Source organism: Anopheles stephensi, chromosome 3 (assembly GCF_013141755.1).
Source record: "Anopheles stephensi strain Indian chromosome 3, UCI_ANSTEP_V1.0, whole genome shotgun sequence".
Taxonomy (NCBI): domain Eukaryota; kingdom Metazoa; phylum Arthropoda; class Insecta; order Diptera; family Culicidae; genus Anopheles; species Anopheles stephensi.
Window position 1 is genome coordinate 64,082,885 of NC_050203.1, and position 15,612 is coordinate 64,098,496.

General features: G+C 47.1%; 1 protein-coding gene across 16 annotated transcripts in view; it reads left to right on the forward strand.

Moving 5' to 3' along the window:
• The window catches only part of LOC118511597 (neurogenic protein mastermind), a 107,980-nt gene that overhangs the window by 86,205 nt on the left and 6,163 nt on the right, over positions 1 to 15,612 (forward strand). For 3 of the 16 annotated variants that reach the window (XM_036054865.1, XM_036054863.1, XM_036054864.1), the window contains exons 4-15: positions 4,772 to 5,165; positions 5,250 to 5,405; positions 5,968 to 6,730; positions 6,824 to 8,412; positions 9,566 to 9,778; positions 10,396 to 10,485; positions 10,850 to 11,711; positions 12,000 to 12,638; positions 12,708 to 12,836; positions 12,918 to 13,240; positions 13,306 to 13,576; positions 13,883 to 14,032. In XM_036054865.1, coding sequence (XP_035910758.1) covers positions 4,772 to 5,165; positions 5,250 to 5,405; positions 5,968 to 6,730; positions 6,824 to 8,412; positions 9,566 to 9,778; positions 10,396 to 10,485; positions 10,850 to 11,711; positions 12,000 to 12,638; positions 12,708 to 12,836; positions 12,918 to 13,240; positions 13,306 to 13,576; positions 13,883 to 14,032 — 5,579 coding nt within the window. Of the gene's footprint in view, positions 1 to 2,458; positions 2,561 to 3,716; positions 4,005 to 4,771; positions 5,166 to 5,246; positions 5,406 to 5,967; positions 6,731 to 6,823; positions 8,413 to 9,565; positions 9,779 to 10,395; positions 10,486 to 10,849; positions 11,712 to 11,999; positions 12,639 to 12,707; positions 12,837 to 12,917; positions 13,241 to 13,305; positions 13,577 to 13,882; positions 14,033 to 15,612 lie in introns of those variants that run through there. The other 13 variants (XM_036054861.1, XM_036054873.1, XM_036054867.1 and 10 more) reach the window with 12 other exon arrangements.

The following is a 15,612-nucleotide window of genomic DNA, read 5'->3' on the forward strand; positions in this document are numbered from 1 at the left end:
ATATTATCCAGGGTCGAAGCGTTATTGGGCAGGAACGAAAGTGGTAAAGTGGCTCCCAATAAAAATCTCCATGACACATTCACACCTCCCATCATCCATCCCCCACCGCCCTCCTTTACCAACACACACTTACAGCAATCATCGTAATTGGGCTATTCCTTGGTCCTTTCCAATGTTGGGTGAAAATGAAGCACCATGCTTCCTTCTTTGCCAACCGCCCGGTTCGGTTCCTCCCCCCCCCCCCCCCCCCTCTCCTCCCCCTGTCACATCCGCAGTGAAAAACGCCAGTCGCTTCCGCTTCGCAGGTTGCCATCGTCACCGGATTTGCATAACAAACCGCCGGCGGCACACACGCTCATATTTCCACTCAACTACTCACACACTGTGTACCAGCATTTAATCGATGCTTGTGCCGCCAGCAAGCAACCGACCGAAAGCTTTACAGCACTCGGAGCGAATGCCGGCCCTCTGGGGGGAGAAAATTGAGTAAAAAGCTCTCCACTCGGGTTTCGAGAAAATTGAGTTTTGATTCACTGGATGTAATATTTTCACTTAAATACTCGTAACAAAATTTGAACAAAGTCGCACATTACATGACGTATTGCATGCGTCACCCCGGCATGATGATCTGCACAATTCATGCAATAGGTTGCAGTACTTACTGTTCGTCACTGCATCGACGCCGTTGCTTTCGTTTGTGTGTGTGTGCACTACCGTCTGAAGTTGTTGACTAGTCCTACCGAAAACGTTTGTGTTTGTGAACGAAAAAACTCACCAACACATTCGAACCGAACCATAGTCCCGGCTTTAAGGGACCCGCCAAGTAAACTTGGCGGGCGACGTCGACGGTCACACGATTTGACTGTGACCCACTGACACCGATTGGGGTGCACCATCTCCCCGTAAGAAGAACACCTCGCGCGGGCGGCCGGCAGCACGTAAACGCACCTCGGTCCACTTTGACGGACAGAGAGATGGAAAGTGTTTTTTTGCGTAGACACACGAGAGACAGCGAGAGAAGCTGGCAAGTGATCACAAAGTGGTTTGCAAACGACCGTCGGCCGTTCAAGATAGCGAATGGAGAAGAAAAAAGCAGCGACGCTCGGATGTTGTGTTACACGGTATTGTACCTTGATCGGTTGAAAATTGCGAGAGTAAATGCCTACCACCAATTGACCACCACACACTACTGCACTGTGGACGCGATAAGTTGGTAAGATGGCACTAGCTCTTCCTCAAGATCGCCAAACGAAGATGACGCCGCATTGTTTGATGACGAAGATCAGTGTGTTCTCTTTCGTTAGTTTGATTAATCACTTCTTCTGATCGGTGCCTTACAAAGGATTTTAATTAATCAAACACATACTTACGTACAAAACTTACGCTGTTGCATTTAAATGAATTGCAACACAAAGTATCGTCGTCATGTTAGGGAAGGGTACACAGCGCCAGGGTAAACAATCAGAAGGTAGAATCGCCGACACAAATAGACGAGACGCTATCTAGCTCGTTGCAGAAATGACCTAGTGGTGTAGACAAAGAAACAGCTGATTCAAATTTTTTGAAGATCTTTTTACATGACATACTCATACTAAATGTGGTCCGTAATGGATGTGGTCAGTTGAGATATTCAAGTCCTAAGAGGCATATATCGAATTCTGAAATCGTTTTCTTATAGAGCTCCTAATATTTTCCAAAACGTCCTCGTCGTTTAAATAAAGTTGGGGCGCATTTGAGCCCCTTAAACACCTGCTAAACGGTTATGGCGATATGTAGTACTAGCTGGATACAACACTCATGCGACCGAGCGAGCGAGAATACGCTGTGCTGTGGTGCAAGTGAATGAAACACCCAACAACAATATTATGACGTAAGGCGAGAGTGGCTTTTGCACGCCAATCTGCTGCTGCTGCTGCTGCCGTGGCCGTATATATCTGCAATGGAGTTGGAATTCGTCGCTCTGAACTTGACCCACTTCTTTTGCGGGGATCCGTAACGTTTAATTTCGTCGCTGGGGGGTTTTTTGTGTGTGTTTCCCTCCACAAAACACGCTTTTCGGGGTGTGTTGGTGTGTTTGTAACAATTTTCGTGGTTGATCGTGAAGTTACCTGATCGTTAGTTAAGTTCCGAAGTTATCACTTCTATTGATTATGTTATTTTTCGGTGCGACTCATTGCTGTCTTCCTTTCTTCTGCATGCTCTAAGCGATCGTTAAGCTAGCTGTTCGAGTGATCGTTATTCTACCAGAGCACATGTTGGGGGAGATATTCACTTCCGAATTTCACCATCGTGAGTAATGTGCCGTCATACTCGCGACTGTGCACATCATGCAGGAGCTGGGAAACTCCTTTATAATGACTATGAGCAGCATAGCTGGTGGCAAACGCAGTAACGACTTGGAGGTAGAGTTGAGAGGATTTATAGTGTGTCTTTGTTTTCTTTGTGTTGTTGGGGTACCTAGTTAATGGTAATAGTGAGTGTTTATACTAAATAGAACGCAAAAGGCAAAGAAGAATAAGTTTGTGTAGTTTCTATAAAACCTATCCGAGATGATTTGCTGGTGAGTTAGATCACTGTGTAATTTGAAAAAGATAAGTAACTTTTTTGCTGTTTGATCTTATTGATCTATGGAAGAGACTATATGATGCGAGTTGAGTTACTTAAATAACTCATAAGAACACTTCCATAAATTGTCGCGCAGTTCCAATGGATTTCCGTGATGAATCATACTCCACCAGCTGGGCAAGGGCATACGCCGCTCAGCAATGACAAACTAGCTTCAATCCTTTCCTAGCGTAGTTGGTTCCCTTGACGAAACGACCAAACTCCATGTTTGGACAATTTCGTTTGTGCTTCAGATGCTTTACTGTTGGTGCTTTACCTGGCGCCGCATTAATTCGCGAGCCCATTGTGAGTGATGCTGCACCTACCCACCTTCAGAATTGTCCGCATTGGACAATCGCTTAAACGATGGCACACAAGAATAATTGTGTACATTACTGCCCTTTAATGTGTTGTGCTTCATTTTAAAACAAAAGAAGCACTCAAGCAAGGTGAGGGTTTTGTCGTGAAGTAAAAATTGTGAACCTTGCTGTCAAACAATACTGGGAGGGTTTTTGTGTAATTCACAATGACAGTAAGGGCTTCAAATAAACTTATAAAGTCATGAAGTTTTACTGTTTGTACGTAAAACCACATCAGGATAATGAATGTACAAATTATTCGCCATTCAATATGGTTAGTTGTTTAATGTCCCGAGTCCTATTTAAAGCACGTTCCAATCGATGCATGTAGTAATGAAGTTGATCCCCCACATTTATATCCGCCCCGAAAAAAAAAGTCAATTCTAGCCCACGCAGCCAGAAACGTGATAAGTCTGCTAAAATGATAATTCATTTCCTATCCGAATTGACCACCGGCAATGGACCCCTACCTTATCCCTGCAATACCAGGGCACAGTATCATCCACGGCTCCACCAAAGGAACTAAATTCCTACATCCATACCCCCAGCGGTTGAGCGGTTGTGTGTTCCCACTACCCAACGTGTGCGGATGAAACAAGTGTGTGCCCGCAAGGGAAGGAAACGAGAAGAATTGAGGGCGCAAGGTAGAAACTTGAACCGCCGTAAACTGATAACATACCTTAGGGTGTAATAAATAAATCGAATAAACCGCACGGTCCACGGGCTCAGTTGTTTGCCGTGGGTGGACCTGTGTCCACTAGAGTCTCGTCGCCGCCGCAGCAGGTTGGCAAGATCCGTTTTCCGTCCACAAAACAGCAGTGAACGTGTGGAGTGTTGACGGTTGTTTGTATGTGGTGATGAATTGATTCATTTTTGTGTGGTTCAACAAAGTGCCGTTACGGGCCTCGTAATATACACGCACACCTATGCCTGGAAGCAATTTTAACGGTCACAATTTAAAACAAACCCCAAACGAGGAACAGAGATGAGTCGTCGGGGTAGCAGGACGGCGAGCGTTACAGCCGTACCAGCGTGCTATAGGTTTGTTGCTGTTTTTAAAATGTGCTGACTGCGAATGGAACATCATCGGATCGGTGGTTTGGGACACAATTTAGAAGTGTTTAGTGTGAGCAAACGTGACTTACGTCCAGACGGGTGAGGTTTCTTAGGAAGCATTTTTTTTTGCTCTCTGCAACTGCCACATCCTGTCGCAGGTGCCGTTCCGCTAGACCCGTTCGCAATCTTTTGCCAGGTGTTCGGTTATGATTCGCGATCCTAAGTCAAGCCGATAAAGTTGATGAACGGCTGTGGTGAATTTGGTAGCCCGTTTGCCATCTACCCATGATAAGGGGAGAGCCCACAAAATATACCATTCATCGTTTACAACAAACCGTGTGTCGTGCAAATTGATTGTCGAACCTTCACAAAGGTGCGCACCACGGGCGATGTGTTTGACAAAGAAATCATCTAATTTACACGACACTGTAACACGCTCACAGAAAACCCATAATCTTGAAACACTCTACACCCCGGGATGGAAGGTGGTCGTGGGTCTTCACATGCTGATAACTGCTGATTGCGCAAGTTACGATTATACAGAGATACGGGAGCGCGCACTATACAAGCGAAGCAAGTAAGACTCTCCGATAGCCGCCGGAACGGAAGGATGGAACACCGGTGTGCCGGCGGTGTCACATCATCATGAAGCGTGTCTCAAAATCTTCAACCGCTAGGAAATGAAACCGCGCGCCGTTAAACTGTACTAACCTATGCTCTTTTCGCCCTTCTTTCCTTTCGCTACCTGACAGGCTTGGCCCATGTGAACTACCACTGCCGGACCAGTGGCTTGTGCATACACAACTGTCGCAGTCAACGCAATCGTCTCAAGCATCGTTCTACTCCGCATCGCAAACCGGTGGCCAAAGTTTGGGTGGACTCGGTGGACTGTCAGCCTCAACACTGCCGATACAACAACAACAACAACATTCCTCCAGTGTCCAGCAGCAGCACTCACCAGCTCAGTTGCAAAACCAAATCAACGCGACGCAATCAGCAGCCGCCGCCGCCGCCGCCACAGCTACACCGGGAGCAGCTCCAGCATCACAACTGCAGAGTCAGTCAAAAATAATGAATGTCGTCGTACCATCCGTGGCCTGTCCGCCTACCGCATCGAAAAAGATTCGCCGCAAACCAGACGCGAAGGTAAGAACGACCGATCTCCTAGTTACTGGTTTAGAATCCACCCTTCTAACTGTTTTGTCTCTTTCGTCTTCTTCCTAACAGCAGCCACAGTCACAGATAAATAAGTGCAACAACGAGAAACGTCGCCGAGAGCTAGAAAATGAGTACATTGAACAACTTGGCGAGTTTCTGCAGATCAAGCGGGATATGACCGCTTGCAAACCAGACAAAGCGGCGATACTAAGTGAAGTTGTACGAACGGTAAGTTCACAGCACCTGCATCCATCCCCACTGTTGCACTACTGCTCCTGCTGCAGGGTTAGGATCTCAGGACATCTCCTTAATGTAAAGCTAACCAGCGTGCGCTGCGCAGCTTAAATGGCCAGCTTTTTCGTGATCAGCAGTGTACTCCTCCTCTATACTGTCTGCTTGTTTGTATACTGATTAGTTATACCAACGCCATCGATAGGAATAGCCTATGCAGTTCTTACATTGTCCATTATCATTTCGTTCGGTAGACTGAGGATGGCGTTCAGTGAAAAAAGGTTTGAATTCATGTTCCAAGGCGCCAAGACGCCACTTACCACGGATAAGCTGCTGATTGGAGGGAATCTATTTTTAGCAACGCAATTCTTGTGCTGTTATGTACCATCGTGTTTTGTTTTGTTTGATTTCATTTGTGACCGTAGTGCGTTGCTGCTTTGCTGTCGGGTGTAGAACTCGACCGTAGTAAAAGATCTACCTTAGCTTGATAGTGAAATAAAATATGTCCAATCTGCAGGGAATAAACAAGAAACTAACTTACCTCTTCGTCTATTTGCAGTTTCGTCATATGCTAGAGCAAGGAAACCCGAATCTCACTGGTTCGCGGTGTTCCAAATGCTCACCGGATTGTTCTGCTTCCTGCAAACTGCACCCGGTGCAACAGGGAGAAGTGTCATCCACTGAACCGCCGCTACCGGAACCCTCGGTAAACGGCCACTCGCCGGAAAAGTCAGCCTACTTCGAGGCAGTGCAACATTACATCTCGAACGTGGGCTGGGCCCTGCTGGAGATCAACTCGGAGGGTGTGATCGAATGTGCCACGGAGAACGTCCGCGACGTACTGCACTACTCGCGCACGGAGCTCCACGGACAGTCTATATATTCGTACCTGCATACTGGTGATCATTCAAAGCTGAGTCCTATTTTAAATAAGAATTCGTTTGAGCTAAACTGGGATCAAAATGAAGTGAGTACCACTGCTTGCTGGAGCAACGATTTCCAATCTAACCCTGCTTATGCTCCTCCGCCGCAGATGTTCTATCAGACGCCAAAGCGTACCATACGTACTAAAATTCGTTGGTTACTGAGGGCGCCAGAAGGGGCAAACGAAACGATCGAGCAGAAGCAGCAGCGCTTGGAAAAGTACAAGGATCTGCTCATCATCTCTGCTCCCGTGAAGGATGATACGGAGGAATCGTCCTCGGTGCTTTGTCTAATTACACTACCCGAGGACGATCAGGCAACCATAGAAACTACCACCATGCCACAAACGCTGGACGAACAGCTAACACTAAAGCTGGATACTAGTGGTAACATTATAAGTAAGTTTCGAACGGTTTGTCGGGCTGCTGACTTTCTTTTCTGTGCAAGTTGGCGGACATTAATCGCCTGATGGTGTCTCACTGTCTTTTCAGATTATAACTCATCGACCCTAAGGAAACAGTTTGCAGGAAATTTTACCAAAGAAACCATTCGGTCAATCTACGACATCTGCCACTATCAGGACCGGCCGCGATTGAACGAGCACCTCGGCAATGTACGCGCGTCGAACGGAACGCCGCACGAGCTGACCTACCGTTTGCGGCTCGGTGGACCTGACGTGTACGTGCACGTGAAGACGCAGTCGAAGCTCTTCCGCAGCGCAAAACCAAACGAGTCCGACTTCATAATGGCCATCTGTACCGTGCTGACGGAAAATGAAGTCGCCATGCTCTCGGCGGATGGCAGCAGCAGCAGCGGGGGAATGGTGATGGGCGGTGGAAGTGGCAGCAGTGGTGGCCTTAGTGCGGCAATGAGCGGCAGCAACATTAACAATAACAACGGCAGTAGCAGCAATCCTACCTCATCCTCATCCATGGGGCTGCTGATGCCAAGCACGAGCAGCTCGGTGACAGGAGGCGGCCTAAACGGTGCCAACGACGTCGTAGCTCGTCACATGGCCCAAATCACACAGGGTGTTAGTAATATGGGTGGACCGCTAATGTCGAGCGTGCTGAATGGAGGGAGTGCCGGCAGTGGCAATTCCGCCAGCACATCCAGTTTGCTCGGCGGTTCTGGCGGAATGACCGGAGGCAGTATGAGTGTGTCCGCGGGCGGTGGTATGACGACGGGCCCCGGTGGCGGAACACCGGGAACGCCTATCGGCATGGGTACGGGAGGCGGCAATACCGGCATGGGTCCGGCGGTCTCGATGAGCTCGATAGTATCGCCGCGAAGTAATCCCAACTCTTCGTCGCTGCTGTGCGCACCATCGTCCGACAGTAGTAACTTCTTCAACACAGACTTTGAGCTCGAATTTCCACATTCCACGTTCGACATGGAGGCGGTTGGTGTTGGGTGGGACTCACGACCCGACTCCCGTACCAGCGTCACTCCGGTCAGCACTCCTCGACCACCGTCCGTCAGCGCATACAGCCCAGCGGCCGCACCGATGTGTGCGTCACCGATGACGCCGTACTACTCAGGCAACACGATGGGCGGAATGCCTTCGCCGTCGAACAATAGCGGAGCGCCGGGGGGTAGCAGTAGTGGCGGCAACCTCATCAATCCTAGCTTATCCCTGAACAACAACAATAACAATAACAGTAATACCAACAACAACAACAACACTGGAACGCCGTTCGGAGGGAACGCGTTTCAGTTCCCGTTCGACGATAGCAAGGATAAGTTGCAGGACATTCAGCAGCAGCAGCAGCAGCAGCAGCAGCAACACCATCATCCCCATATGTCGCCAATGCAGCAGCATCAGTCGGCGATGCCGTCGCAGCAGATGGTGCAACGACAGCCGCAACATCCACAACAGCAACATCACCAGCAGCAGCAGCAGCAACAGCAGCAGCATCTACAGCAGCATCTTCAGCAACAAGCGCAACCACCAACGAACACGCACGATTCCGAGCGGTTGCGGAATCTGCTTACAACCAAACGACCTCACTCAAATGCCTCATCCTCATCCGGGTTGGATATGGACCATGACCATCGGAATCCTAATCGAATTTTGAAGGTATGTAAACGTGCACCGCTAAACAAATTTTACCAATGCTCGTATTTAGCTGTTTGGGGGTATTGCATATGTATTAATCCTTCGGTGTTAGGCGTTAGCTACAACATAAGCTGTATTGGTAGTAAATAACAATATACTAATAAGCTCATAATTATAGTAATAACATACTTAAACTTTTGATTTTTTTAGTTGGGTATTCGGTATGGTAAATTGACTTGCGTGACTTGCAATCCAAATATATTACAATCTTATCTTCTTTGCATGAGTATGAACTATTTATCAAGCAAAACAAAATACTTACCAAATTTTCTAACAAATGAACTATGTTTTCAAACATTTATCACAACTCTACTAAGCTATTATTAAGAATCTTTAAGAAACCAACATGTGCTTTCTTATAAATTCGTTAAAGAAAAAAATAGCACGGCAATTGCTTTAACTGATTGTTTGAAAACTTTGAATAGATCTTTGTTATCGTACTCTTTTTTTGGTAATGCTCCATCGCCAATCTTGCATTGGCTACTTCACAATCCCGTACTGGAATGAGTTGACCTATATGCCTGCAGGTGGTGTTTGAACTGATTTTGTATTATTCTTATGCATTTGAGTTACCATAAGGTATCCTGGAGTTGTTTTACATTTTCCCAGATACTATTGAATAGGTTCCACACTTCATTGATAGTTTGCCAGATATGTTTGGATTCCTCAAAAAATCTTTTTAAAGATTTCTTTTACAGTTTTGTATGGGAAAATGTAAACCAAATCAATTTAAAAAAATTCATCCTAAGGGTTTTAAGATACTCTATACGATCAACGAAAAACTGATGATCACAGATAGAAATTGAAGCAATCACTTCTCTACTCTAACTCTGAATTATGACACCCAGTGGGCGACTTATAATTGTAGCTCTGTTTTGGAACTTCAACCACAGAGATTGTACTACGGTTCGAGACAGTTTTTGGGATCAAGAATCATCCTATTTACGATCACTTTCATGTACTAGTCTGCCTCCCTATCTCTCTCTCTTTCTTTCTCGTCCTTTACTCCCTGTTACTATCGTTCCATGTTACCATCCAATCCTCTTATCGTATGTTTCTATTCTTCTCTTCCTCTCTGTTTCTGTTTCGTATAATTTGTGGTTTCCTTTTGTAGGGCTTGCTAAATTCCGAAGAAGAAAAGGATAGTAATGGCAATAAAGTAAATACCGCCTCTCTTTCACAACGTATACCTCAATCGGTTAGAACGCCAGCGCAGGGTAGTAATAATGGTGGTGGTGGTGGTGGTGGTGTTAGTGGGCTCGGGTTAACGGCCCGGGCAGCGGGAAATGAGAATAGTAAAGCCAGTAGCAACAATATGCTATTACAGGTACGGATACTACTGCTGCCTTCTGTCAGCACTTACTTTCTCTAGCTCGTTACGTTCGTTTGTAGTTCGATTGTGAGATTTTTCTGAACTTTTGCACAACATGCTGCTTCTTTTCTTTGTGAAATGCTTTGTTTTCTTCAATTACTTTCACTCGAGCACGCGTTACTCTGGTGTTTTGTACAACTCCATCTACACATACAACGTTTTCTCTTCTCATCTAGTTCAAACTAAGGCTGTGATCGAGCCTCGATCTTACGCTGTTCAATTCTTTATCCATTTGATTGAAAGACACACACAAACTCACATTTTTGTATAGATTTGGCGCATTGCGCGTTTCCCACCACACACTGTGTTCTAACATATCCACCATATACTAACTACCTGATTTATCTAAAGCTAGTTTGCCGCTCGTGTATCGTTTAACCACCAGTACTAGGCTTTGGTTGATAACAAGCCCCGTTTAAGTTTGACTTATAGTTTGCTGCCTACCGTTCTAACCACACTCACGCTCTAATAAAGATTGGCACGAATGGTGTTTAGATACTAGCGAAATTACGAAAGCGATAAACATGATACTCATGTTTAACCCTTCTCCACACTCAACCATAATATTCCAGCTGCTCAACGACAAAAGTGATGACGACGAAAGTGACGCCCGCAACCGACAAGGTCCGAGCGAACTTCTTAAGCAGCTGCAAAAGGTTAAAGTAAGTGTTGTCCGGTCGCGTTTTGAACTGGTTAAACAGGAAGCGAAACAAAACATACCAATTTGTTTGCCCACACCACACGATGGAAAGCGACATAAGCTAGATTATGAACCATTTGAACGGATTGCGTTTGTTCGTATTCTTTAGTTTCCGGAAGCTTTTGTTACGAACACTGTAATTGCTCTGTGTATGTGTAATATTTTTTCTGTACTATATAAGCACATGGGAAAATTAATTCTCTACAAAAATACGTTCACTGTGGATTTATTGCAACGATCCGTATACATATAGAGAGGCATTAGCAACTAAGCCACTTCCAGCATATGCAACTAACACGCACATTGTTATGCTTTCTCCTTCCTAGGATGAGCCAAAGGAGCATTATCCGCCGCCATTGAACAACGAAGAACTCATCCAGAAGCTACAGGTACAAAGCAATGACCGAAAGCGACCTTCGACCGAGCCAGACGAAGGGGCGGCGGTCAAGCGAACGGACAACAGGCCGTCAAAGTTGCGCGAGCGCAACAAGATGCTGGCCTCCTTGCTGGCCAACCCGTCCAAAGCACCAATGCCAATGCAAACGGCCATGCCGTTCAATCGCATCATCCCGGACATACCCAACTCCGGGCTGGCTCGGCAGCTAGCAAACGTGTCGAGTTCGACGGCGCCGAACCAAACGCTGAATAATAACAATCTAACCACTAGCAACAATAATTTAAAACAAGTACAACAGCTGAACCAAATGCGCCTCCAGCAGCAGCAGCAGCAGCAACAGCAGCAGATGCGCAAATCAGCTATGCCTTCTCAATCGCAGCAACCTCCAACATCCTCCGATATCTACCTCAACCATCAGCAACAGCAGCACCATCATCAACACCCCCAAACGCACCAACAGCACCTGCAGCAGCAGCAGCAGCAGCAGCATCATTCGCAACATCCGCAACAGCAGCACCATACGCAGGCATCGATGATGCAGCAGCAGCAGCAGCAGCAGCAACAGCAGCAAATGTTGGCCGCCCAGCGGCAGCAAAACTTTTCGCCCGCGATCCAGGACTCCGGCATCGGGTCGGCTGGCGGTGGCAGCGGTTCGTTTGCAACGTCGACGCCCGCCACCTCGACGCAACTCGTGACGGAGTGGGACCCGGAGCTCAACGAAATACTTAATCACGTGATTGAGATTGCACCGGAGGGCGACTTTGCCGAGAGTGAACTCAACAGTATCTTAGGTAAGTGGGGAGGGCGGAGGGAACAATTTTTACAGCCCGGTGACCCTATCCTGGCTTTTTTTTTTATCAACCCCGCATTACATCTGATGTACAAAGTACTAGGCGTCTCCATGGGTTAACTTTAAAACACAAACATTTTATTTCCATATCCGATTTGAACTTACAGTAGTAAGACTTAAGATTGGTCGAATTGCTATTTGAATCAATGAATTTACTTACTGCCCGCTGTGCCTTGGGTGAGCGGTTACAGCAATGTCCTCATCATACAATCGTTTTCTTCTATTTCAGGCTTAAGTCCAATTGAATCGTCTACATCGTCGGTTGTACCGTCGCAGTCGAGCCAACCGGATATACAAGAAAAGTTGGCAATCAATGCCATCCAGAAATCGTTAATGCAGTACGAAAATGTCAGCTCTCCATTACAACCACAGCCCCAACCACAGTTCAGCGGAAGTCCGCCAGCCTACCCAATGCACACGATGGCCGGAGGAGCAAACAACGGTGCGGGTTCGGGCGGTGGCAGTGGACCGGGCAGTATGGGTCCTGTAGGTGGTCCGCCTGGCAGTGGCCCAACAGGTTTGGTGGGTCCTGGCGGTTCGGGCAGCGCCGGTGGTGGTGCGGGCACTGGTGGCCCAGGACTCAATCCGGGCACCAGTTTGCAACAGCAATCGTCACAAGCGGGGCCAAACCAAAACTTTACACCACCGCCAGTGTACACGCAGCGGATGCGGATACCACCGCAGGGTCAGCTAGGTAACGCGAATCCCGTCGTACCGCAGAACTTGCTTGCAATGCAGCAGAAGCTGCAGCATCAAAGTCGGGATCATCGTATGTTGCAGGAGCAACAGCGAACGCGTCTGCTGCAGCAGCAACAGAAGCAGCAGATGGTGGTTACGGTGAACCCGACAGCAAACTCAGACCTTGGTCGTAAGTTGTTTGAGCCATTGTTGAAAGCAATTGAGGTTTTACAGCATTGTTTTTTGTTATTCGTTGTAGCTCCCAACGTTACGCTGACGCGAGCAAATAATGTACCGGATTCACAGCTTAGTCCCGGATTTTCGCCGAGCCTGATGCAGCAACAGCTGAGTCCAAGTCAAAGGACGCAACTTAGTCCGCAACAAGCAGGTACGTGGCGGTTAGGATTTTTTTTCGGAAACAAAACGAATCTTTTCTAAACCAAAATGCTTCTGCCCTTTCCGCTTTCAGGATTCCAAGGCAACCCGTTCAACAACAATCCAGGCCATCGTCTATCTCCTCAGCTGCAGCAGATGGTGTCCGGGTTTGGCAATGCAGGTAGCAACGTCAATCAACAGCTATCACCGCGCCAACCACCACCGTTCGGTGGTGGAGTTGGGGGCCAACCGGTCAACCAACCGAATGTGGTCGTTTCGGGGCAATCACCTCAGCAACAGCAGCAGCAGCAGCAACAACAGCAGCAGCAGCAGCAACAGCAGCAGCAGTGGCAACAGAACGCGAACGCAAGGCTATCGATTCAGCAACAAAATCCTATGCTGAATGCTCAGCTTTCGGTAAGACAGTTACCCTCTTCAAGTGGAGAAGAGTCCCCCAGATGATAATGTTTCCTTTTTTACAGTCCGTGGGCGGATTTAATCCGAATGCTCCGAACCGACAGTTTGTCGGTCCACCTCAAAGGCAGCGCGGTACGCTTAACAGTCCTGGAACGCCCCGGCAGCAAAGCGCGTTCGGTGGCTCAATGGTGGACGGTGGCGGGTTTCCTGGCCCACCGAGCCCCTCACCTGTCGGCGTGTCCGCACCAAACTTTGCCAATCCCGTCTATGCCAACCAGCAGATGAGGCTCCAGCGGCAAGGCAGTGTGCCTCCGCAATCCACTCAACACTTGCCAGGTTAGTACACGGCCCGCGAGCTTACTTTAGTAGATTGCATCGCTTTTGCAGTGAAGTTTTCTTGACACTTCCCGCCGGTTGAATGGTCAATCAATTGGCGATGGTTGCCGGTTGGAAATGTACCGTAGCCCTGTTTGAAAATAGGAGGCCGATGAGAGGTTATGTTTCGAAGGTGAAGAGCGAACCTTTAGTCAATGGAAATACAACGAAAACCTTTTCGAAAGATCTAGTTAAAATACAATAACAAACCAGCTAGGTCCATCCTAGTTACGGATTTACGAGAACAAGAACCATGCTAAAAGATAGCTGTTTTCGCAGGATCGCCCCGTTCCGCGTACGGTGGACATGGGCCCGGTCCGGATGCCACCGGTTACGGTATGATGTTCGGCAATGCGGCAGCAATGCAGCAGCATACGGCGAGCTCACCAGGCGATTACTTCAATCGCAGTCAAACTGGTAAGAGACGCAATGTACACCCCACCCCGCATCCCCCCAAGCACCACCAACATTTCTCCACGCACACATCCATATCCACACACACACACACACAGAGTCTCATGCAATAACGCTCAGTGTTCGCCACGACGCAACTCAGACGCACCTTACATTCGATCCCAGTTCATACGATCATACGCAATCATTTGGTGAAATGCTCACTAGTGGCACTGTTGCACGATCGCAAATCATCTTGCACCTTGTTTAATAAAAACATACGGCATCCGTTTGCTAAAGTTCTAAGCAATCAAAAATAGAATCCTACATCTCAGCTTCTGATGCTAATTTATTGTATAAGGTGCGGCATGCGACATAACCGGCATGTATAAGGTTAAAAATGCGACCATTCATATATGTATTTCTATCCTAAAGCCAACAGCAAAATAGTAATATTGTTCATGTTCCTGTCGCTACCTATACACAATCGCTTGACAGTTGTGAGAGTGTGCGAGTTGCGTTTGAATTGCTGAACCAAGGACAAATGTTTGGCCTCCGTTTGCGTGGTGCTGACAAGCGTGTGTGCGCGGTGTTTGCTATGCGTGGTTGTGCTAACAAGGCGTCATACATCCTGTTCTCTCCGTGCTCATCATCCCTTCCAATACACTGTTGTTGTGTTGTTCTTGTTTCTTAATTGTTCTTGTTCTCTGTTGTATGTGTTTCATCCATCATTCACTTGTTCATCTTCCAATTGGCTAATGTGACGTACGGGATGGAAACAAAAGTTGACTCGCTTCGCCACATTTCATTCATACCAGTGCGGGATTGTTGTTAATGTGTCGTTTGCGGCAGGGAAAAAATGCTATGCTGTTACCTTCCGCTGTCCGCAGCGTTTGTGTTTGTGGGTGTGATTACTGCTTCCACTCTCCCTATTACCGCCACTGGCTGTATCCTATTCCAACTTCTTCAGCTGTCGTGCTTTCGTTCTGTCCTGTTCCACCGGGGTTTGTGTGCTAATTCTAAGTTGTAATTGTATGATGTTGTGTACCGTGTGACTAATTCTGTACGTTGGGAATCGAGGGCTGAATGTATGTAATTAATTCAACCAGAAATGTGTACAAGGTGATTTAAAAAAAGAATAACTCTACCGATCTTGTGTTGTCCTTCGTATGCGCGAGACGAATCACCAGGTCCAACGAGCTATGTCACGTTGATTTAGGGATTGCCATGCTTCAAAATGATAAGAATTAAATTGTATATATATAGAAGATTTTTCTCCGAGAGAGTTACTGTCCGGTGCAAGGTGTCCGGAGTTTGTTGAAACATGTTCCAACTATTTTTGAATCTGTCTCTCAGATTTGTGACGGTTACCCTGCTAATTTTGCACTCATTCTTTACCGTGTACTTTTGAATCTGTTTCAAGGTTTTATAACGATTTGCACAAACGAGTTGCAATTAGAAACCCGGCTCAAAAGCCTGTGAAAGAATTTAAAAATGTATAAGAAAAAGGTAAAACAAAAACTCCGGAATGTCCTGTAGGTACTTCCACTGTTACCACCACCAACTACCACCACCTTCATCAAGTACGTGTTTCCTTCTGTTTG